This window comes from Mytilus galloprovincialis, chromosome 1, assembly GCF_965363235.1.
Source record: "Mytilus galloprovincialis chromosome 1, xbMytGall1.hap1.1, whole genome shotgun sequence".
NCBI lineage: Eukaryota > Metazoa > Mollusca > Bivalvia > Mytilida > Mytilidae > Mytilus > Mytilus galloprovincialis.
In genome coordinates this window covers 117,679,949-117,705,570 of record NC_134838.1, presented here as the reverse complement: position 1 = coordinate 117,705,570, position 25,622 = coordinate 117,679,949, and the positions used below count along the sequence as shown (strand labels likewise).

The 25,622-nt window shown below is 31.8% G+C and overlaps 1 protein-coding gene across 1 annotated transcript in view; it reads right to left on the bottom strand.

Moving 5' to 3' along the window:
- The window catches only part of LOC143065499 (uncharacterized), a 39,103-nt gene extending 14,398 nt beyond the window's left edge, over positions 1–24,705 (bottom strand). The window contains exons 1-17 of the mRNA XM_076239137.1: positions 24,474–24,705; positions 23,272–23,360; positions 20,652–21,118; positions 19,623–19,792; positions 19,213–19,443; positions 15,786–15,917; positions 15,134–15,271; positions 13,854–13,988; positions 12,789–12,900; positions 11,945–12,054; positions 11,621–11,673; positions 7,723–7,760; positions 5,928–6,061; positions 5,645–5,770; positions 3,557–3,872; positions 1,484–1,674; positions 596–784 (exon numbers count right to left, since the gene is read on the bottom strand). Of these exons, the coding sequence (XP_076095252.1) occupies positions 596–784; positions 1,484–1,674; positions 3,557–3,872; positions 5,645–5,770; positions 5,928–6,061; positions 7,723–7,760; positions 11,621–11,673; positions 11,945–12,054; positions 12,789–12,900; positions 13,854–13,988; positions 15,134–15,271; positions 15,786–15,917; positions 19,213–19,443; positions 19,623–19,792; positions 20,652–21,118; positions 23,272–23,360; positions 24,474–24,519 (2,677 nt within the window). The 5' untranslated portion in view covers positions 24,520–24,705. The remainder of the gene's footprint in view (positions 1–595; positions 785–1,483; positions 1,675–3,556; positions 3,873–5,644; positions 5,771–5,927; positions 6,062–7,722; positions 7,761–11,620; positions 11,674–11,944; positions 12,055–12,788; positions 12,901–13,853; positions 13,989–15,133; positions 15,272–15,785; positions 15,918–19,212; positions 19,444–19,622; positions 19,793–20,651; positions 21,119–23,271; positions 23,361–24,473) is intronic.
- Positions 24,706–25,622: the final 917 nt, after the last annotated feature.

The window sequence follows — 25,622 nt, the reverse complement described above, 5'->3', positions numbered from 1 at the left end:
AAAAACACATTTTTCGTTAAAAACTCTATCAACAAAGTTATTATGATGTACTTTGTCAGAAGACAATACTGGTATTGAGATTTAAAATCCAAAGCAAGTATCAATTAAGATTGTAAGTAAGTTAAATTGATACTTGCTTTGGGATTCAAATCTCAATACCAGTATTGTCTTCTGATAAAGTACATCATAATAACTTTGTTGATAGATTTTTTTTTAACGAAAATTTGGTTTTTCATGTTTGGAGCATATTACTTAGTCGTAAGCTCTCTGTGTAGTGTTTTGTGTTCTATGACGTCATTACTATACTATACTGAAATTCTTGAAATTGAAATACAAATACTTTATTGTATTGATAAGGTTGTGTTCAATGAGGATTGAACACAATACGACTCAGTTTTTATTTCACCTAACATTAGGACAGCAATGGGAAACTATTTTCATTTCTTTCTTATGTATAAACTAAAAGACAAATCAATGGTACCAGGAGAGTAGGCTATAGTTAAATTCAAAGACGAGTCATCACTTATGCGTTACATAAAATAAAATTTTTGGTATGATTATCTTTAATTCGAACTAATGTCATGAGAATTCTTACCTTTCGAATTGGTACAAGTCCCATTTCTGGAACAAGGTGTTTCTAAACATTCATTAATATCCGTATTACAGTAGGTACCAGTCATTCCTGTTGGACAGACACACTTTAATCCTGTTATAGGATCCGAATAGCACAAACCGTACTCGCATTCATTCTGTTTTGTGCAGTCCAATAAACTACATGTCTTTCCTAAATTATAAATGATTGATTATTTAAGGATCTTCGAAACATCTAAGTCACTGATATTATTCATTATTCATGCTATGGAAACAATTCACACCCTATGTTATAGTTGAATTTTGATAGTTTTTGCTCTTTTTTGGGTGCGATGTAATTGATTAGGATTTATGCGTATCATGCTTATTTGTTAAACTTTGAGTGATTATTAATGAGGGTAACTAAAAAAGTGCCTCGAGTTTAACCATGCACTTTCATATAATGGAACAGAAAGAGGAAAGAGTATAAATGCTTGTCCAAAAATAATTTTACATACTTGACAAAACAATTAAATCTAAAGAAAAACTACGGTAATTAAAATTTTAGTTGCAATGTTTCTGAAATTCTACAATATGTTCATCAAAGTATCCAACAGATATATAATAATACAGTTTATGGCACTCCCTATGTCTGGGTTTATCCAAACTTTTCAATGCGGTTTGTGTAACTGAATTTTCTGAAAAGTCTAAAAAAAAGTTAGATTACAAAAGTACTGATTTTTCTTGCCTTATTCCTGACTTGGTACAGGCATTTTCTGAAGTGGAAAAGATATGTTTAGAAATGTATAGAACCCTTTTAAAAGAGATAAACTTGCATACATATCTGAAGAAAATGACACCAGTAAAATTGAAGGTATTTAAGATACGTTTAAAGCCGTGGATTAACAATCACCTTTAAAATTTGGATTACATATGCATTCTGTTATATTCGTAATGAGATTAGTGGTTGCATTTCTTGTTCCCAATGCATTACACTTGCTAATCGTGTTATTATTGATCTCACACCGCGGACCAAAATAACCTGACATACATTTACATCTAGTATATTCGTATTCATAGCAGGTTCCACCATTTGTACAAAACCTAAAACAGAAAACATACCTAGAGGGTAAATATTGGTAGGCACTTAAAGTTAACCATCGAGGGACGTTAACTACTATTAAAGTAGCTACTCAATGGTCCATAACTATTTTCTTGTCATGGTAAGAAAAACATATAATAATAACATTAAAAACTCAACCCCAAATGTATTTTCATGTATGGGTCTGTAATATAACAAATCTATTCTAATTTTTTATTAATTTACCTTTGCTAAAAAAAACATTAAAAAACCTACATCACTTTTTGTGGCATTGATACGCGTATCGCGCAGTTTATATTTCGTTTGAGGTGTCCTGGTTTACTGTCGTAAATTCACGGGAGGTGTCCGTTCAGTGGTTCACATGTTGTTTTGCAGTTTGGCTGATTTATTTATGTATTTCTCTGTCCTGCGTGTTTTAGTGTTTATTTTATACTTATTCCGGTTAGGTAATGTTGTATTTGTAGCGCTTAACATTTCCATAGCAGCAGGAAGTTTTGCTAGCCATAAACCAGGTTCAACCCAGCATTTTTTCTTAAAATGTCAAGTCAGGAATATGGCACTTGTTATCAAATAGTTCGTGTCTATGTATGTTAGCGTTTGTTTTTGTTGCATGTCAGTGTTTCTGTTGCTCCGTTGTTTTCTTATTATAGTTGACGTGTTTCCCTTGCTTTTAGTTTGAAACCCGGACTTCTTTTTTGTTTAATCGATTTATGACTATTGAACAGCGATTAACTACTATTGCCTAAATGTATTCTGTAATTAAATTTGATAACCACTGCTTTTGTCTTTGAAGTAGGATTTGAGGAATGTAATTGATCGAATACATGTATAACTACGGATACATACTACCATGTGGTGACTGGCATAGTAACAAAATTGACAAGAACTATGCAAAAATATGTAAAATATACAGCTGCGCCATGAGCGCATGAAACGCCCGACGCCTTGTGTGGAAGTTTTATGCAATAATCATAAACAGTTTCTGAGAAAGTTTTAAGCAATAACCATTTGTTGTTTTTGAGATATGGCTGGACATGTGAAACCCCCATCCCCATCTTTTTTTTTCAAAAAACTAAATATCACTAAAATGAAATTTTGAATCGTCACCAAAAAGTATACAGATCTTCAGATTAATATAACAAAGAAGTGTGTAAAGTTTTAAGCAATAATCATAAATTGTTTTTGAGATACGGCTGGACATGTCAAAGAAACCTCCCCCTTCTTTTACAAAATACTCAATTACTCAAAAACAAAATATTGAATCATCACTAAAAAGTATACAGATCTTAAGATTAATATTACAAAGAAGTGTGTAAAGTTTTAAGCAATAATCATAAATCGTTTTTGAGATACGTCGGGACATGTAAAAAACTCTCCCCCTTTTTTACAAATTACTCGATAACTCAAAAATGAAATTTTGAATCATCACCAAAAAGTATACAGATCTTCAGATTAATATAACTAAGAAGTGTGTAAAGTTTTAAGCAATAATCATAAATCGTTTTTGAGATACAGTGCGACATGTAAAAAAAACACATCCCTGTTTTAGTTACAAAGTGCCGTAACTAAAAAAGTTTTAATCTTATTTTCACCAAAAAGTATACAGATCATTTGACCATCATAAGAAACAACTTTATTAAGTTTCATGAAATTTGGATAAGTCGTTCTCAAGTTACGGTGCGACATGTTTACGCCGGACAGACAGACGGACGGACGGATAGACGGACGAACGGACGGACAGACGGACGGACGAACGGACGGACAGACGGACGGACGGACAGACGGACAGACGGACGGACGGACGCAGGAAATTTGTATACCATAATACGTCCTGTCAAAATTTTGACGGGCGTATAAAAAGGCATTTAAATCGAATGTACTCACCCCTCTGTGCAGTGTATGTTCAATTTACAGTCTTTACCAACACCTCCGTTCGGACATTTGCAATCATAATCATTGTTTTCCCTGGGTATACATTCACCACTAGGACATGGCTGTTCGTCACATCGATTTGGAGTACAGTCTGTTATATTAGATGGACATATACAGTATGGTTGATTTTCCTTTATCACACACATTGCGTTATGTTTACACGAAATAGTAACATTGCTGTCACATGATGGAAGCACCATACAGGAGAATTGGACATCTTGCGCACATGTACAGTTTCCATACATACATTCTTGTCCACTGGAACAGTCTGCAAACAATAGAAAGAGGGAAATACTAAAATTCTCTTAGTATCTGTATGAGCATTTCCCAAGTCAAGAGCCTCTTTTTCAGTGGTTGTAATTATTCTCTGCAATATTAATTTGTTTGTTGGTTTGTTACTCATCCATTCTGACGTTGGATTTGTTGTTTGACCTGTTGGCATCGTTGTTAATATAAGTGAATTTTATGTAACTGTTAGATGTTAAGCTAGCTATATAACCAGATTTAATCCACAATTGTCTACATAAAAAAATGCACGTACCAAGTCAGGAATATAACAGTTCTTATCCATTCGTTTGGTATGTTTGAGCTTTTGATTTTGCCATTTGATGAGGAATTTGCCGTTTTGATTTTTCCTCGGAGTTCGGTATTTTTGTGATTTTACTATGGCAAGCCGTTCTCGTCAAAACTATGTTTAAACCATTTTTCGAAAAATTTACACACTGAGAATTACAAAAAAGCACACTGAGATTTAAAAACTTCAATACGCACACTGAGAATTGAAAATTACACACTGAGAATTAAAAATTACACACTGAGATTTCATAAAGACACACTGAGATTACAAAAATGAAAAATGCACACTGAGAATTGAATATTACACACTGAGAATTGAAAAATACACACTGAGATTTCAAAAAGACACACTGAGAATAAATAAACTGAAAACACACACTGAGAATTTGAAATTACACACTGAGAATTTAAAATTACACACTGAGATTTGTGCGCACTTTTTATGCGCACACATCTAATTAGCATACTTAATCTGAATCTATTACAAGCTTAAAACAACAAGGGGACAGAACTCGTTAATCCTTCGATTTGGTTCCAAATTATTATTAAAAAAAACTTTAGAAATACAAGAACAAGAAAAATACCCACTTACTCTTATTACAAAATATAACCAAATGGTGAAAAACCTTATTAAAATTATAAGAAAACATTGGAACAATCTGCAAAAGAATGCAGTGAAATTTTTACCCAAGTGTCTATTATAGCATATAAACGTAACAAAAATAAAAAAGATTAACTAGCGAAATCAAGGAAACTGTTGGAAGACTTTTGAAAAGGGACCCATGTTTAATTACTGGTAGTAGTAATGATCTGAATTATAGGCAACAAACTTATGAATATGAGCGATGTTAAGTCTTGAAATTTAATACGAATGTTAATTGAAGGAATCGCATTTCATTATAATAACAAGAGTTTTTGAGATCAAGATATTAATCTGTTGAATTATTCATCTCATGAATATTCATTAGTAATTTGCATATTAATCTCAGTGTGTATTTTTGAAATCTCAGTGTGTAATTAACAATTCTCAGTGTGTGTTTTTCAATTTATTTCATCTCAGTGTGTCTTTTTAAAATCTCAGTGTGTAATTTTGAATTCTCAGTGTGTGTTTTTTATTTTTTTAAATCTCAGTGTGTAATTTCGATTTCTCAGTGTGTTATTTTAGGTTTTTAAATCTCAGTGTGTATTTTTGTCGAAAAAAGGGTTTAAACATAGTTTTGACGAGAACGGCTTGCCATATTTCACTTTTACGTATTGTCATGTTGGTACCTTATATAAATTACCATACGGTATTGTTTTTTTCTGATTGTTTCATTGTGCATCGACTTACATGTGCTGACATCCACGTCATTTGGTATGATGTGGATAGTCTTCTCATTTGCAGTCGTGTTATCTCTATAAGAAGAGAGTATTTTACGATGAAAAGCATACTAGAATATTGTGATACATATATAGATTACTTACAGCACATGTCAGAAGATTGAGTACAGTTTGTTGTATTGAACCCATCTCTGCATTGACAATTTCCACCATGATCACAATATGTTGGATAAGGACAATTACAGGAACTATCTGCCGAACAGCTTACTACTTTGGATAACAATAATAATGCATGAAAAAGAAAGTGTGTGTACATATTTCAATATAACTCTTGTCATAAAACATGTAGAATTTGATAGTAACTTTTAAATTGGGATTTTTTTCCGCTAGAGAGTACAACATTATTTCATTTAAAATAAAAACTTACTTTGAAGAAGTATGAATAACGATACATAAACATACAATGTTATATGTAACGCCATGTTGATGATGAGTAAACCCTTCCTTATGTAGGAAGTGATTTCAAATTCGGATGTGTACTTAGTCGTGCATACTTGAGATCTGATAAACATTTACAAACTCTTTACTATTCTCAATATAAGAAAGCATAGATTGAAATTTGGTAATTAGTTATTTCCTTTTTTAGGAGAGAACACGCATAAAAGGACAGTTAATACTTAGTTGAAAATTGATGAATGTTAACAAATCGTATCTTCACACAATTATAATAGTATAACGGATTTATAAATTAGATATTGTATGAACACTTCAATTTCAACTCAATGTCCAAAACCTATTTCAACATACAAATCAATGTGTCAGTTACAAAAGTAATTTTGAGGGATGTATTTACTTTTCAACCTTGTACCTCGCTTTGAACATGTGAACAAATATTCTAACGACTTTGTTAATGTCGATCCTATATATATATAACAAAAAAATATTCGGCCTCTTTCCTCCTTAGATAACTTACACAACACTGCTTGATTCATGTAGATTCAATGTAATTACTTTGCAATTAATCAATGCTTTTTAAGTCTTTAAGAATGGCGAAAAATTAAAGTTGCAAAAATTATTCTCTTTCACCACAAGTAAATGAATTTCGTTCTGTACTGGTAATTTTGAACTTAACATCATCTTAAAAGTCTGAACATTGAATTATTCAGTCATATTCAGTCCTTCGGTCAACGTCATCCTTAACCGACCATAATTGACACCAAGCGTATTAGCTAAACAGTACTAAACTTATTGTTTAGTCTTTTAAGAGCTGTTCAGATCAAAGTTATCGTTTCAGATCAAAATTAGTTTAAAAGAGGGACGAAAGATACCAGAGGTACAGTCAAATTCATAAATCGAAAATTAACTGACAATGCCATGGCTAAAAATGAAAAGGACAAACAAACAATAGTACACATTACACAATATAGAAAAAAAGAATAAACAACACGAACCCCACCAAAAACTAGGGGTGATCTCAGGTGCTCCGGAAGGGTAAGCAGATCCTGCTCCACATGTGGCACCCGTCGTGTTGCTTATGAAATAACAAATCTGGTAAATAGTCTAATTCGGTAGGTCACATTCATGAAGGGGACTGTACAATTAAGACACAGTTTTCGTAAATTGATCTTATTGACTTTATATTTCTGGATGTACTGATTAAGTTTAATTCAATGATATTAAGGACAATGAGTATAATAGTTTGTATTGATAACATTAGATGTATTTTGCCGGGACACTTTTGATATAGGTTTTGTCTATTGTTATTCATGCAAATATCCCTTCGGTAGTTTAACGAGTGCAATTATGAGTTGGATGACCGTTACGAAATACTTGTGTCAGAGATGACTATGTAAATCTTATAACAGTCGTAGTCATTCTCTCGTGTTCTTTTTTTCGGAAGTCACGTGTTGCGCAGTATATACCTATAGACTATAACCTGATATCTACTACGGTGGGTTTTGTGATATTATGTCTTCTGTTCTTCGTGTATTGTTTTGTAAGCTATTGTCCGTATTTTCGGCATTTTTTGTTTTATTGTGTTCTGTCGGTCTTGGCTTCGCCTTATCAGTGTTTATACTACCTTTTTTTTTTGTTTGTCTCTTTTTTTATTATTATTCGACTTCATATCATTATTGGGTGGATGTAATTGTGGTTGGGCATTTTAATCAATCTGATACCTCAACCCTTTAGAACTGGGAACTAGCACCATATTGTTGTATTACCTTGATATTAGTGGCATAGGTATTCTATCTAAATTCCCCTGTAGCTTAATTTATGTATATTCCATATGTTCTTCTCGGCGTAGCGCTAATAATGGTCATCATCAATTCACTTTCTAATATCTTTACATAAGCCATATGGTATATCATATCATCGTCTATTATTTTGGAAATTTGCTTTATCGACTTTCCAAACTACTTGGTATTCATCAAAAGAACACAATAGAAATGGTCTTTTTTAAAATCTCAATTTGCAAACAAACATTTTGATATTGATGATATACTGTAAGCCATTAACTCTTTCAAATATTGTTCAAGTCTAAACTACGCATTACAGTATTTATATACTGACGAATTCGAGTCTAAAATCTAATTTGACTAGCACGTTCTTAAATATTGTCAATCATACTTTTCTACGAAATTTTTTGGTCAATGGGTTGAATCGCTGTGAGCCAAAATTAGGATAACCAGAATACGAGATAATTGGCAACAGATGAAAAAAGGCATATCTATATTTCCAGATTTTTTAGATTAGAGAGGAGAAATATACCAAAGAGAGATTCAATCGCAATTTCAAAACTTTTTAATCCAAGCATGTTTTTGGGGCGGCCTATAGACCCTTTTTACTTACAAACTATTTTGTTTTAAATATGTTCTACTTTTCAGTATGTTCTTTTTGCAGAGTGTACCGAACGTATTTTAAAAAGAATTCCGCTCAAAAAATAAACTCTTTAAACTGGAGTGAGGCGAAAGTGATTTTACTACGTGTTGAAGGTCTCACTGTGACTTTGAGTTGAAGAACAACGATAAAACCGCTGTTCCTTTGCTTTTAGTGTGTATTTTGCTGTGCATGTTGTACTGTTACACCACTGTTAGAGGTTAGGAGACGGTTGGGATCCCGCTAACATGTCCTTTGTCAGGGGCCTGTAATTCAGTCATTTTTTTTATACATATATGTTTTTCGTTCCCTTATTGTTCATAAAGTAGGCCGTTAGTTTTCTCGTTTGAATTGTTTTACAGTGACATTTATGGGTCTTTAATAGCTAACTATGTGGTATGGGCTTTGTTCATTGATACAGGCCGTACGGTGACCTATATATAGTTGTTAATTTCTGTGTCATTTGGTCTCTTGTGGAGAGTTGTCTCATTGGCAATCATACAACATCTTCTTTTTATATGTACTGAATTTGTGTCATGGATGGAAACCTCATTTCCTTTTTTTCTATCAGAATTCGAAAATATACTGATAGCACCATAACAAAACAAGAAACAGACCAAAAGACAAACAACAGAACACAAAACAAAACAAATCATAGAAAACTAAAGACTGAGAAAAATGAACCCATCCCAAAATCTGGGGTTGATCACAGGTGCTCCGAAAAGGATTAGCAGATCGATCCTGCTCCACATTTGCATGTTTCATTACAATCAGAATTAAAAACAAAACACTATATAATATACAATCGCCCACATTACTTATATTTTTATGAATTAACATATGTTAGTAAACACCTGTACAAACAAATTATATTGTTGTATATATCCTTGCAGAAAAATTCCACAAAAAATATCGGTTGATGTGTAATTCACACTAATTCAATTGTTTGATCAGGAATCAAGATGTCGACCATTTACTTCGAAACCTATGATCTTATTGTTCTATTATTTTTCAAAATCTACACAATATCATTGTTGTAAATGAGAAAGTAAGTGACTTTGCTGGTCCCAATTGTTCTATTGAACCTATTGAAAATACAATGAAGTAAAAGAATTATTCTTCACTCACATCAAAAAATTAACAATAAGATTCGGTTTACAAAAAAGATATTTTAATTTCCGATTTGTAAGTTTACATATCTGTAACAATACGGTAGCAGCGCCTGTATATGCCTTGTATGTTATTTCCAAGTCGAAAGAAATATTCATGACTTGAGTATCCTATCATTAATGCCAATTGCTGCTTTACTTGAAGTTATCGAATTTATAAATTAAGAGATAACTGTATTGTATTTGAAGCTTTGAGGACGTCCATCGGTAGTTTTATTGTCGCAAATTTAGTTTACCTGGCGACGCGTAGCGGAGACAGGTAAACGGGTATTTGCGACAGTAAAACTACCGATGGACGTCCGCAAAGCTTCAAATACAATACAGTTATCTCTATTCTAATGCAAAACAAGTTTATAATTAAATTTTAATCATTATTTCAGTGGTAAAATCTTCATTATAGAAAATTCCGCGAAAAGAAGTTATCTTCTTTGGTCCCTACACTAGGTGACGCCATAGGTATGCTTCCGGCGACAAACATAAACACCGGGCGTTTTCTGGCTTCTGTGCCGCTTCAAAATGTAATAAAATTTGATAAAAAGAAGATTTTTAGTTGCAACATGTGAGTATTTTGGCTTATTATTGTAGAAATTACATGTCAATACATTCAGCAATTCAAAATGTCGGCTTCCTTAGTTACAGACAAGGAGATAGAGAATTTTACGCTTACTGTCATCCAATCAGAACCATAGATACAAAATAATTGCATTAGAATAATTATTGTGATAATTAATTTATCAAAAACAATAAAAGTAAATCCCTTTCTTATTGTGCTATAAATAATACAATATATATAATGGTCTGAATTTAAAAATACGTAGTTATCTAAAGGTTACATTAAGTATCTCTATAGTCATAATTAATAATTGCGTATGTTTGGATGCAGAATTATAAGAATTAAACACATTTTTTCTAGAGGTTATTGATGTGTAAACCGGGTCTCTTACTCACAAACTTGACATACTTCATTGAGCTATGGTTGATATTTGTCTCATTGGCAATCATAATTCATCTCCTTATTTTTATAAATGAGTGTCTCCTGAAATACAACGCTTCATGTCTCTTACCGTATCTTACTTTTGCAAAAAAGGACATAAAGTCTATAGTGAAATTTTCAGTGCAATATTTTAATATATGGGAATCCATACACAACCTATAATTTGCATGATCATACTTTTTGAACACCGGTATACTACTATTGCCTTTATTTGCCTTTCAAAACAATATTTGGTTCGAAAGCATTCAAATTCATTTTTTTCTATATACATAGTGTTCCATTGTTTTTAAAGCAGTGTTGTCGATATGTTGTGGTGCTAAGTTCTGTAAAGGCGGTTTTAATATTGCTGTTTCAGTTGTTTTAGTCAAAAGCCTGATAATAATAACGTGTTTATATCATATCGGGGACTATTATAGCTGACTATATGGTATGGGATTTGCTCATTGTTAAAGGCCGTACGGTGACCTATAGTTGTTAATGTCTGTGTCATTTTTGTCTCTTGTGGACAGTTGTCTCATTGGCAATCATACCACATCTCCATTTTATATATTATATAAAACTCAAATCAAAACATTATTAAAAAGTAAAATCACAAAAAGCATGTTTTTTTTAATATTAAATATTTTTGACATTATGACTGATGAGACATTTAGTTATCGAACTGTATACCAGGTGCAGTTACATTAGTACCTTTAATATCAATGTTGTTTTTTCAATGGTATCTAATATGTTACAGGTCTAGCTTAGAGATTTTAAAAATAAGATATTGCATGTGAGATATATCTTATATTTCAAAAATCATTCATTTTATATAAAAGCATTCACCTTTCAAACAATTAAAAAAATTGTATCATTTGATCAAGTTTCGATCTTTCGTCTACTGCCCACATTTAACATGTTGAATATTCTGAGCATTCTTATAGCATTTGTGTTATAAAAATTTTGTTGTGTTCTGTGATTTTGTAAATAGTAATTATCTGTTTTTTAATTTGGGTTGTTATTCTTTAGAGTTTTTTTTTCCTTTTCCTTTTTTTTCATGTTGTATGAACACTCATAGTAATTTGATTATAATCCTATTACAGTTATTTGTTCATCATCCGATTCATGTATTGCTTCATTAACTCCGCAAGCATCTACAAAGATAAATCAAATAATTTCAAGTAAATTCAAGTTAATTCAAGTAAAAAAGAATTTTATAGACGACATAAAAAAATAACTTGACGAAAAGTAGATTAATAAGCTTTTTCATCTAAAACAAATGTCCTTTTTTCTACAACTGGACAAAAGAACAAAATATTCATGATAACCGTAATCCCTTTTCATTTTGATAAACATGATGTAATAATATATCCCTTAGGAACTTAAAGTTTAATATGAAGGATCTTTTTGTTTGATCAAGTATACCTGATGTAGATTGTTGACTTTCTGTATCTGAATGCTGTGTTTTCTTCCCTTCGCCTATGATAATTTGTGTATCAAGATGAGATTGGTAATTGTCTTTCTTGCCTCTTCTCCTGTATAATACATCATTATAAAAATAAAGCTAATCATTCAGAATTTACCTATTTACAGAGGGAAGGAAACACCACTATATAATCTGTCAAAAAGAAATAGACAACGTAACCACCAGAGAAAAGAACTGACAAACAAATGCTAACAAGACAATAGAATGTCATGCAAGTGAGAGATTTAGCTAAAATACTTAGTTTAGTTTAATATACAATTTTCTACGGTAAGGAAATGTCTGTCAGGAATATGTTTTGATGTGTATGCTTCTGATTTTGCCGTTGACAAGGGACTTTTTTGTTTTGAATTTCCTTAGAGTTCAGTATTACTATATCTAACTTTTAGACAGAGACTAAAGTTTGAGCAACAAGTATTGTCATTTTAAAGGATTCGAATTGCTTCATTAAGAATTGTAAACTATCAACATTTCGCACAAATAATAAGCAATCATTTCGCCTCAAACGAATTCAGTCAACCTGAAATGTTGCTGGTCCTGTCATACTCTACAAGATAATGCTTAAATAAAAACGATATTTTTTTTTTTAAAGTTTCTTCAAATCAGATAACACGTAATCTTCAGATAATGAAAGTTTATTATTGATTTTTTTCTAAAAACGAATTTACAAATTATGTCATTTATTTTTTCGTTTTCGTACAAAAGCAATACGAAAAGCATTTAAGCATGTTTGCTGTTAATTATATGTTTAAAATACTTGCAATTAATAACAGTACATGTACTTACCAGACGAGAACAAAGAGAATAATGCCACATCCGAACAAGGCAGCTATAACACCAACAATGGCAAGGGTTATTTGTGTTGTAGTGTTCGTTGTATATGTTATTGTTGTTATTTCTGAAATCATAAATATTTAATCGGAAATAATAAAAGTAATAAACTCAAAGACATATTGCAACGATCAACGTCATTTCCGTTTATACTGAAAAGTGTCTGGACATTATTCTTCCAACGTTCATTATCAGGGATATTTGTGACTTTGATTAAGAACCATACCTCATGTATGATATGTTTGTCCTTAGCATTATGTAATAATAATTGCATACCTTGATGATATTTTATATCCATACGTTTAATTTATAAATCATAGATATTTTGAATTGGTCATATTTATAAATTAACTGTTGACAAAACTTTTGAATTTTAGAAATACTAAGGCTTTTCTACCTCAGGAATAGATAACCTTAGCTGTATATGGCAAAACTTTTAGTAATTTTGGTCTTCAATGCTCTTCAAATTCGAACATCATTTTGGCATTTTTAACTTTTTTGGATTTGAGCGTCACTGATGAGTATTGTGTAGACCAAACGTGCGTCTGGCGTAAATACAAATTTTAATCCTGGTATATATGATAAGTTTATTTACTACTAAATACTTATTCTGAACCTACTTTAATCTATAGACATTTCACACTTTTGTTCATAAATAATTGTGTAATGAATTATATTTCAAATTTAAACAGACTCCAAGGTACTTACAAAACATTAGTCTGTGAGATTGAAATATAAGAAAAATTTGAATTGTTTTACATTGTCATATCGGGGCCTTTTATAGCTGACTATGCGGTATGGGCTTTGCTCATTGTTGAAGGCCGTACGGTGACTTATAGTTGTTAATGTCTGTGTCATTTTGGTCTCATTGTCTCATTGGCAATCATACAACATCTTCTTTTTTATATTTACTAAAAAAGCAAAATATGAATGAAATGAAGGCGCTTGTCACTTGGAATTTAAGATATATGCCTAGTTGACAAGAACTAACATTGTCTCTGGCATATTACTTATATATACCAGTTGAGCAGTCTTCGCCCGTCCAACCAGTTAAGCAACCTGATCTGCAGTTTCCTGTTTTGGGGATACATGTGCTATTTACGCAGTGTGTACAGTTCATTGAACAACCAGAACCATATGTTCCATCAAGGCATACTGAAAGATAAAAAAAAGTAATACTGTTTATCATTGAAATATTGAAGCATTCAACATTTGCTCCGTGCATTAATAAGAAATAATCTGCAGCAGCAAATTCGGATCTATTTTTTTGTGCAAAAGCATAAATTCTACCGTAAATTTTTTTTTATAGAAATACAAACAAAAGGATTTGTCTTTTAAAGGTTTGAATTACATCTCTATCCCTAGTAACAGTTTTTTTTTGAAAAATTCCTTAAAAACAAATTCATCAAAAAGAGAAAATTAGGTATAACTTTTATGTTCAAGCATGTTTGAGTTGACTGTCTGGGAAACGTATTAAGCAACATTTTTTGATACACAGTCTCGCTTCAGGTTCTCTTTATTTTGTATATTTAGGCTACAATTTGATAAAATAACATTTACAATACCAACAAAAAAATATACGGGTCAAGCACATTATCTTCTCAATGAGCCATAACAAGGGTATGTGTGTTTGAAAGGTAGTGTTTCATATAAGTGGGAGGTTTGGATAACCATAAAACCAGGTTCAACCAATCATTTTTCTTAAAAGGTCCTTTGCCAAGTCAGTAATATGGCAATTGTAATCAAAGAGTTCGTTTCTATATATGTCGGCGTTTTTGTTTTTTTTTTTCAATTCAGTGTTCCTGTTCTTCCTTTGTTTTTCTCTCATAGTTGATGCATTTCACTATGGTTTAGTTTGTAAACTGGATTTCTTTTCTCTCAACCGATTTATGACTTTTGAACAGCGGTATACTACTGTTGCTTTGTTTACTTGAAAAAGGCGTAGATATCCATTACATGATGCTAAATAGCTAGTATATACCTTTGTCTTTTAAAATACAATTGTCATTTCAAAATGGTAATGATTCTATGTGGATAAATTTATCTGTTTTTAGGAGCTAAATTGACATCGCGTCATTTATACAATGGCTTCTATTTTCGCGATTGATAGAATTAAGTGGCGTAATTGGTACATATTGTTGACGATCCAAAATACTGACTGTTCCAAAAAATTTTGTAATGTGAGCTTTTCTTCTAGTTACAAGCGATTTATATTAAGACTGTGTGTCATTAATCAAAATAATAGTCGAATTAATTACTTCGTAACGATGAAATGGGATGTGTTATTTAATAGTCAATACCGTTTGTACACATTGATCCATAGTATCCAGCACTGCAACCATTAAGACAGGATCCATTCATTTTGTCACAGGAGACTCCATATAAACAGTTCCCACAAGTTCCATTACAGTTTAAGCCATAAGTGCCCTCTGTACATTCTGTTTAATATTAGAATAATTAGTAGCCTTAGTAAAACATACCATATAACAATAATACTGTCTTGCTGAAGAAGAAAATTCTTCCTAATTGTAAATTAAAATTTGTGATTCAGTTTTAAAAAGCACAGTCACTTGGAATGTATCATGTGTCATATATATTATAGTATAATTGTTATCCTTTTGTAGCACCATACGTGTGCCTAAGTTGTAATAAATTGTCTTGTCATGTCTTGTCTTGTCCAATTAGTGTCATATAAATCGCAACAAAAGTATTTATCTACAAGTATTAATGAAAGCCATGGTCTAATCTTGCACAAATATATTCTTCTTTGATCGTTTTCAGTCCTGGTATCTATGATGAGTTTATTTATTACTTTTTATTTGCATCGATTGTGAATATATACTCTATCACATTATTCGTTCTCTGCTATTTACCCATCTTGTGGTTTACAGTATCCCATTAGTTTTTCAGGGGAGGGGTTATGTATATTGTGGTGTCATTAGTTGTAATTACCTATTTCACATTGAGTACCATCATATCCACTTCTACAGTTACATGATCCGTCTAATATGTTACAATTACCATCTAAACATCCTAAACTACAGTTACGTTCACAATTATAGCCATGCGTTCCACTACTACATTCTAAGTAAAATTTTAAAAAAAACAATGTTAGCCCTTTTTTAGCTTTTCTCATCACTTGGCGTCCGTCGTCCGTCGTCCGTCGTCATCGTCCGTCGTCCGTCGTCGTCGTCCGTCGTCCGTCGTCGTCGTCCGTCGTCGTCGTCGTCCGTCGTCCGTCGTTAACTTTTACAAAAGTCTTCTCCTCTGAAACTACTGGGCCAAATTTAACCAAACTTAGCCACTATCATCATTGGGGTATTTAGTTTAAAAATTGTGTACGGTGACCAGCCCAACCAACCAAGATGGCCGCCATGGCTAAAAATAGAACATAGGGGTAAAATGTATATTTTGGCTTATAACTCTGAAACCAAAGCCTTTAGAGCAAATCTGACATGGGGTAATATTGTTAATAAAGTCAAGATCTATCTGCCCTGAAATTTTCAGATGAATCGGACAATGGGTTGTTGGGTTGCTGCCCCTGAATTGGTAATTTTAAGGAAATTTGTCCGTTTTCGATTAATATCTTGAAAATTATAATAGATAGAGATAAACTGTAAACAGCAATAATGTTCAGCAAAGTAAAATCTACAAATAAGTGAACATGATAAATGGTCAGTTGACCACTTAAGGAGTTATTGCCCCTTATAGTCATTTTTTACCAATTTTTCGTAAATTTTTGTAATCTTTTACAAAAATCTTCTCCTCTGAAACTACTGGACCAAATTTAACCAAACTTAGCCACAATCATTATTAGGGTATCTAGTTTTAAAAATGTGTGCGGTAACCCGGCAAACCAACCAAGATGGCCACCATGGCTAAAAATAGAACATAGGGGTAAAATGTAGATTTTGGCTTATAACTCTGAAACCAAAGCATTTAAAGCAAATCTTACAAGGGGTTAACTTGTTTATCTAGTAAATATCTATCTGCCCTGAAATTTTCAGATGAATTGGACAACTTGTTGTTGGGTTGCTGTTTAGCCGTTTTTGGTTATTATCTTGAAAACTATTATAGATAAAGATAAACTGTAAACAGCAATAATGTTCAGCAAATTAAGATCTACAAATAAGTCAGCATGACCAAAATGATCAGTTGACCCCTTAAGGAGCTATTGCCCTTTATAGTCAATTTTTAACCATTTTCATTAATTTGGTAAATTTTGGTAAGTTTTTACAAAATGTTTTCCCATGTAACTAAAGGGCCAAGTTCATTACAGATAGAGAAAATTGTAAGTAGCAAGAATGATCAGTAAAGTATGATCTACAAACACATCACCATCACCAAAACACAATTTTGTCATGAATCCATCTGTTTCCTTTGTTTAATATGAACATAGACCAAGGTGAGCGACACAGGCTCTTAAGAGCCTCTAGTTTAGAAATTTCAAAGAATTAGATATTGTATGCTACAATTAAAAAAAAACACACAATTTTGGCATTTTTAATAGTAGTTCTTAAAGAACTCAATATTGTAAGCTATTTTTATTCAAGTAGTCGATATTAAGTTAATGTTATTTCTATTCCTGTTATTGTGTTCCCTACATAAAAAAAATCCAAAATGTAGTGACTTTTGGAAAACTGGTATTTGTTATCCTACAAGTAAGAGGGTTGTGTTTGCCTCACAGAATTAAGCGTTATCCCAACATTGTCAAATGATACCAAACTGAAAATATATTTGAAACGGAAAACTTTAAATGATTAAGAGGGCATGGTAAACCCTGTTCCTTTTGAAACAATATAGTTGATATAAAGATGAGGAGATGGGTTAGAAATTAATCAATTGAAAAAACTAATGGTAAACAATATCAATAAAATTATGATGAGTTACTCCGTTTGAAATAGTTTTCTACAGGTTCAGCCAAACAAAATATGTATAACTATATATTCATATATGGAAGAATTTGGTGAAGGTTTTTAAAAAAAAGGTTGGTAACGAATTCCTTGACTTAATTACATACCAGTTATACATAGTTATACTTAGATTACGCTCTTTGAAATAAAAAAATCCACTGCAGACACGGTAGTTGCGAACGTTTTGGGATAAATAAACACCGAAAGACGGAACAAAAGGACAATCACCGTCCAAAAATACTAGCAATAAGGAAAAAAAATAGACAGTTTTGTTGTAAGTTTTTGTGCAGAGTTTCTCGTGTAAAATTGAAATGTCTACATCTAGGAAAGAACAGTTATTGCTTTTCGAATTTGGTTTATCTAAAGTAAGTTCCTTTGAGTTAATTTCGGCAGTATATTTCGGCAGTAAATTACGGCAGTATATTTCGATAATTCGTGATTATTTACCGAGAAATATCCTCAAGGAACGGTAAGTGTTGTTCGTTTCTGTGTGTGTTACATTTCGGTGATGTTTCTCTGTTGTGTCGTAGTTCTCTTAAATTTGATACGTTTCCCTCGGCTTTAGTTTGTAACCCGGATTTGTTTTTTCTCTATCGATTTATGAATTTTGAACAGCGGTATACTACTGTTGCCTTTATTTGTTACATTTATCAATAAATTGGAATTAAGACTGGTTTTACTAAGTTTGGCCATAAACAGTACAAGAACAGGCCTGTTATAAAGAGGCACATGTGTGTTATCTGTTTTAATGTTTATTTTAATTATTTATTTTGCTTTGGAATACTGTTGTGTCGGACAATATAAAGTTCATTCAATTAGATATAATAAAAGAGAATACTTTAGTTGTCCGCCCCTTTAGATTCCCCACATCGACTATTCATGCAAGAATCTACAATTCGACCGCATTAATGGAAAGATATTACTGCTGTAAAAAAATCTAGTGCGCCGTTGAACGTACTCTGTTCTTTTGAGTATTGAGCTTTTATTGTTAAAGCACATATTTGCACAAGGCTTTTTCTAGTGCTTTTCTTATATAAAGTCATCATAGAAACCAGTCTTACAATTTTGCACGCCAGATTCGTGTTTCGTCGACAAAAGCTTCATTAGTGATGCTCGAATAAAAAAAGGTTTAAAAGAAAACTATCATCTTTATTTGTCATTAGGTGGTTGAACGAAACTCGAAATCGCAAATTGTTACTTTTAGATTTTATACACTTTTGTAATTATTGAATTTGTAATAATTTTTTTGGTATTTGTTTCAGAAGGCTCGACTGCATAAAGTATTCGAAGACACACGTCTACGATTTTATTCCAATTCAGTCCTGTGAAGGATATTTATACAAATGTACTATTGCCGATTTTTTTTTAAATGTTGTTACCTTTGTAAATAATAAATTATATTCGAAGAACATCTGTTGTGTTTTTTCAAACCAAATTTCTCAATTTACTTTACATTATCAACCTACCTGTAGTACAGTCAGCGCCAGTATACCCCTCATTACATTCATCGCTTATACATTGGTTACCAGAGAAACAACCCAGTCTACAATTAGAACTGCACAGAAATTGACACATATCTCCACTAAAGTTGCCCAGACAACCACCAATACACGATCCATCAAAAAGGTAACAACCAGATTTACAGTTAATATTACATGGCAGGTTACAGTCATCTCCATAGAAACCATCTTGACAAGCTGAAATAAAAACAAAAAATGATTGCACGTTATAAACATACGGAAACTGGCTATTTTCTCATTTCTCATGTGCTTTATGTGTTATTTTATATATATATATATATCTCTTCATTTCGACAATAAAATATAACCACCTTATCATAATACATTTTACTTAAAAGTTAAGAGATTGTATATACCTAAAACTTTTGTAATTGTCACGTTAACACCCAGAGAGTGTACCAAATTGTTCATCTCTTTGCTGAAAGCGGCACTGTACATTGCCAACTGATTCATACGGTTCCAACATACTGTATGGGTATCTGTGTTACAGTCTGGTGTGTTCTTGACTTGGTATAACATACGTATTCTTCAAAATACAAAGGTTTTTTGTTGTTAGTTTAAAAATAATGATTTATAAGTGTTGCAGAATATGAGGACAATGTTATTCTAAAATTTCCATACTAAGTCTTTTCAAAATTAATATATCTTTCACATATTATGAGTCATGTACACGAGTTATTCTTTAAATATATAAATAAAGGCAACAGTAGTATACCGCTGTTCAAACTCATAAATCCATGGACAAAAAACAAAATCGGGGTAACAAACTAAAACTGAGGGAAACGCATTAAATATAAGAGGAGAACAACGACACAATCGGTTTACAAAATCGTATAAAATGTTGCAACAACCATTATGTAGCAATATTCATTTCTTTAATAGGTCAAACCGGAAATAAATTAATTTAAAAGAATCTTTGATGTAGTTTTGATTGGTGAATTACATATTTTTGAGGTCTTATATCTTTAGGTACTAGATGAATATCCATATAATTATTATTGATTGATTGATTTGTTGTTTCAAAACTCAATTATTCAGGTGTCATTTAAAGAGGTGAGAAAATTGTTTTATATACTCATTTAGATACATTTTAATCTGTAAATAATATCGAGTGTGTCCTATTCCTAATTGTAACATACTTCAGCGTAAGATCGCATAATGGGTAATATGTGCACAGCAGGAGACGCTTATTCTGACAACTTACCCGTTCCCGCTCCTATTTCAGTTTATTTTTTAACTGGATTTGTTTTATAAATTAATTTATTTACACATTTTTGAAAAATAGTTACTAGTAACTGCTATTGCCTTAATTTACATGGATAACATAAGACGCCTATGCAGAACGCTACAATCAACTTATTAATACATAAATTCACGGTACTTACCCAGGATCGCCTAAAGATTCAACTTCTGGGACTGTTTCATTGTATTTCTCACTTAATTTCATAGATACAATAGTCCGTGTTGCTAGACTCAAGCAGAACCCAATGAACCTTGCCGTGTCGATTGGTAGTGGCATAACTGACTTAGCATAAACTAACATGGTACCTGATACAGTTCTACCGACAACATTACAGTCGTTCCCGTCATATCCACACTCTACACTATTGCATGTATTATTACAATCGCCATTTCCCCATTCATTCAAGCAGGTAGCGAAACAATCAGTTGTGAATGAAGGCTTACATTTCAGCTGATCGTATAAACACAGTTCATTGTTACATGCAGGATCACATGTTTCATTATAAAAGCTAGTTTGACATCTGGTTGCTTCAGTACATTTACTCCACGTATTGGTATTTGTTAAGCAATCACCACTGTCGTAACTACAGTTCAGATTATTGCAGCTTGACTGAAATAAAGATCAGCATGCTACTATAACAGTTTAAAATAAAGGCATCAGTAGTATACCGCTGTTCAAAAGACACAAATCGATTGAGAGAAAACAAATCCGGTTAACAAACTAAAACTGAGGGAAACCCATCAACTATAAGAGGAAAACAACGAAACAACAGAAACACTGAAGTGCAACAAAATACAAAGGACAATGGGACATACATAGAAACGAACTATTGAAAAAACTGACTTGGTACTGGACATTTTATGAAAAAATGGTGGGTTGATCCTGGTTTTGTTGATAACAAGACTTCGCACTTTAATGGCAATGTTGAATATACAAATAAAATGACAACATTACATGACAGGAATACAATACAAATAAATGCAAGAACATTCAGGACAGAGAAATATTTAAATAATATAAATGTACATTTCGACATGTTAATCCGTTATAACAACGAAAACGTAAAATAATTTAGAACAGTTCACAAAGACAGCATAATAGAATCACGAACTGTCCGTCATATGAATGCATAAACGCCACAAAAAGTGATGTCACAGGTAAATTTCTAAAATTTGAAAAAGAGAGGAGAAGATATAAAACGGATATTCAAACTCACAAGTCGAAAACGAATTGATAACGCCATGCTGAAGAAGCAAAATGACCAACAGAAAAACAAAAATGAACATAACACAACATAGAAAACTAAAGACTGAGCATTCGTCGTGTTGCTCATGTTAATACATTAGACGCAAACAAATGACGTACAACGGGTTTAAACGACTCGTACAAAAAAGGGTATCTTATATTCATCGTTCGTCCATATTTAACATTTTCATACATTGATTATCAATAATTAGGTTACATATAATACGAAAGTTCAATCTATAGCAAACTTATTAACTTAGTTAAAAAAAAATCCTTTTGTAAAAATATGAAACTGAAAACATCAATATGTCTATCTGCATCACACATGGCATTAAAAGATTTTGGTTGTATTGTTATTCATTATACTTTTGTCTCTGCCTGAATAGTAAATGAGAGAAAAATGAAACATCTAAACTTTGCTCTTTGATTTACCGAACTTTTGATAAAACGGACATATAACAGAATAATCTCTAATGATCTACCTAATTATTTTGAAACATTACATATGCCATTCCTAGATTTTAGTTAGCATTTTGTCTCGTTTATTTTAGTACTCATCATAAATATATCTATGCAAGATTTTATGCTACATTCTGTCTTGTTATTTTGTACTTACCTTACATTTGCCATTGACAGATTTAATGTTACATTATGTCATGTTATTTTGTACTAACCTTACATTTACCATTGCCATATTTTATGTCACATTCTGTCTTGTTATTTTGTACTAACCTTACATTTGTCATTGACAGATTTAATGTTACATTCTGTCTTGTTATTTTGTACTAACCTTACATTTGCCATTGACAGATTTAATGTTAAATTCTGTCATGTTATTTTGTACTAACCTTACATTTGTCATTGACAGATTTAATGTTACATTCTGTCTTGTTATTTTGTACTAACCTTACATTTGCCATTGTCATATTTTATGCTACATTCTGTCTTGTTATTTTGTACTAACCTTACATTTGCCATTGTCATATTTTATGTTACATTCTGTCTTGTTATTTTGTACTAACCTTACATTTGCCATTGACAGATTTAATGTTAAATTATGTCATGTTATTTTGTACTAACCTTACATTTACCATTGCCATATTTTATGTTACATTCTGTCTTGTTATTTTGTACTAACCTTATATTTGCCATTGACAGATTTAATGTTACATTCTGTCTTGTTATTTTGTACTAACCTTATTGCCATATTTTATGTTACATTCTGTCTTGTTATTTTGTACTAACCTTATTGCCATATTTTATGTTACATTCTGTCTTGTTATTTTGTACTAACCTTACATTTGCCATTGTCATATTTTATGTTACATTCTGTCTTGTTATTTTGTACTAACCTTATTGCCATATTTTATGTTACATTCTGTCTTGTTATTTTGTACTAACCTTACATTTGTCATTGCCAGATTTAATGTTATATTGTGTCTTGTTATTTTGTACTAACTTTACATTTGCCATTGCCTTATTTCAAGTAACATTCTGTTTTGTTATTTTGTACTTACATCACACACGCCATCTCCAGCTGTATTGCTACATTCTGTCTTGGTATTGCATACATAGTTACAAAATATGTTTCCGAAGCAAAGGAAACCTGCATGATAAATAAATTCGGTTCTTGTATGAGGTTTACATTGGGTATTTTGTTGTTATAATTATTCAATTATTTTGTTATGAAAACAGAGTTATTGTTGAATACTGTAGAAATAATGAAGCGAAACTTCTTCTGGATAACTTGTATTGCAAAATTAACAGATTAAGATTATAACACAATGTTGACTGCTGTATCCCTACTTATGGCATTTTTACCTATTATGTCTGTTTGTTTTGTTAACACCTCGTTGTCAATATAATGGAATTTGATGCGACTGTCATACAAGTGAGAGGTTTAGCTATCTTTAAAACCAGGTTTAATCGACCATTTCTACATTAGAAATCGGCCTGTACCAAGTCAGGAATATGACAGTTGTTATCCATTCGTTTGATGTGTTTGAGCTTTTCATTTTGTCATTTGATTAGGGACTTTCCTTTTAGAATTTTTCCTCGAAGTTCTGTATATATTTGTGCTTTTACTTTTTTTTTTAAACATCTTCTCTTTAAAAAATATTGAAATAAAGAAAAAACAAAAGTTTAAAAGTTTATGAAACTCAATACAAATGACTAAAGATTGGAAAATTAGAACCCTATTTAACCACGAGAGGAATAACGGAAAGTTTGGTAGTTCCTGTGTCACTATAAGTGTCCGTCGTTTTGCTTTTAAGTTATGTCATGTAATCATGAGGAAATAAGAAGCAATTGGGGAACTCATATATTCGTGGAAAGATGACGGATTTTTGTTAATTTGTCATCATAAGCAACACTCACTCATAGCTTACTAAACATTTATGGATCTCAAATGTGCCAAAAAAGGTTTTAATTGAAGCATCCTACCAGTCAATTATGAGGAAGTTTTAAAATGAATTATTCTGTGGTATCATAATGTAAAAATTATGTCGTCTGAATGCAATTTAGTGGACATAATGGTGTGGTTTAGCCTGTTGCACAATCCAATTCAATTCATTAACTTTTTTAAATAAGATATTGTTTTACACTAAACTCACTCATATCAACTTACAACAAATGTTACCAAGAACAATATATTTCCAGATATTAAGGAATATCTAGCAATTTATTTCTTAAATCAAAGTATTATAGAATTAAAACTTACATAAAAGGAATATGTTTATCACTATAACATTCTGTTTATTGTCCATGTTGATACATATAAAATAGATAGCAACCAGTTATGAATGATTTGACAGGAAATATAATTATAAAAGTGATTTAGCAGGAAATACAAGTTTCGGTTGTATATCTTTGACCATCGCCGCCTCCGTGACCGGGCAAATACTAAGAAAACGGGAAAAACTATATAAATGAGTGTCGTGACCACTACATATATGTCGGGATTCAATCCGGGTTTAGTTCAAACTTTTGAAAGAAAACACACATTTGATATTTTACAGACTAAAAGGGCTTATATGACGTTAAAACCTTAATTTTGAATCAATTACAAGATTATAGTATTTATACTAGCGAAAATTTACAAGAAATGTAAAGAAATGTAAATGTAAAGAATTACTAGAAAGTTTTCAATATAAAGTGGGGAAAATAATCTTAAACACAAAAATGAATATTCCTAAATGTGTGCTCCTAGCTGAATTTGGGTGGGAGTCAATAAACAGATTACTTTTTTACATTGGTTAGAGGTATAGGGGGAGGGTTGAGATCTCACAAACATGTTTAACCCCGCCGCATTTTTGCGCCTGTCCCAAGTCAGGAGCCTCTGGCCTTTGTTAGTCTTGTATTATTTTAATTTTAGTTTCTTGTGTACAATTTGGAAATTAGTATGGCGTTCATTATCACTGGACTAGTATATATTTGTTTAGGGGCCAGCTGAGGGACGCCTCCGGGTGCGGGAATTTCTCGCTACATTGAAGACCTGTTGGTGAACCTCTGCTGTTGTTTTTTATATGGTCGGGTTGTTGTCTCTTTGACACATTCCCCATTTCCATTCTCAATTTTAGATTTATGGATAGACAAAGAATTGCATATTTACTATACTATATATAAAAATATTAATTTTCGTGAACCATTTAGGTCACGGAAATTACAAATTATGGCATCAGTAAGGAGAGTTGTACAAACAATGTAAATACACAGAACCCCATCTAAACTTGCTTTAACTAATAGTATTCATCTTTTTCTATTTTAAATGTACTAACAACATTCCATTTTTCTATAATTTCGATTAAAAAATTCCAAAATCTGAGTTAAAATAGGTCGAATGCCCCAAATAAACGTTGTCTGATTGGTT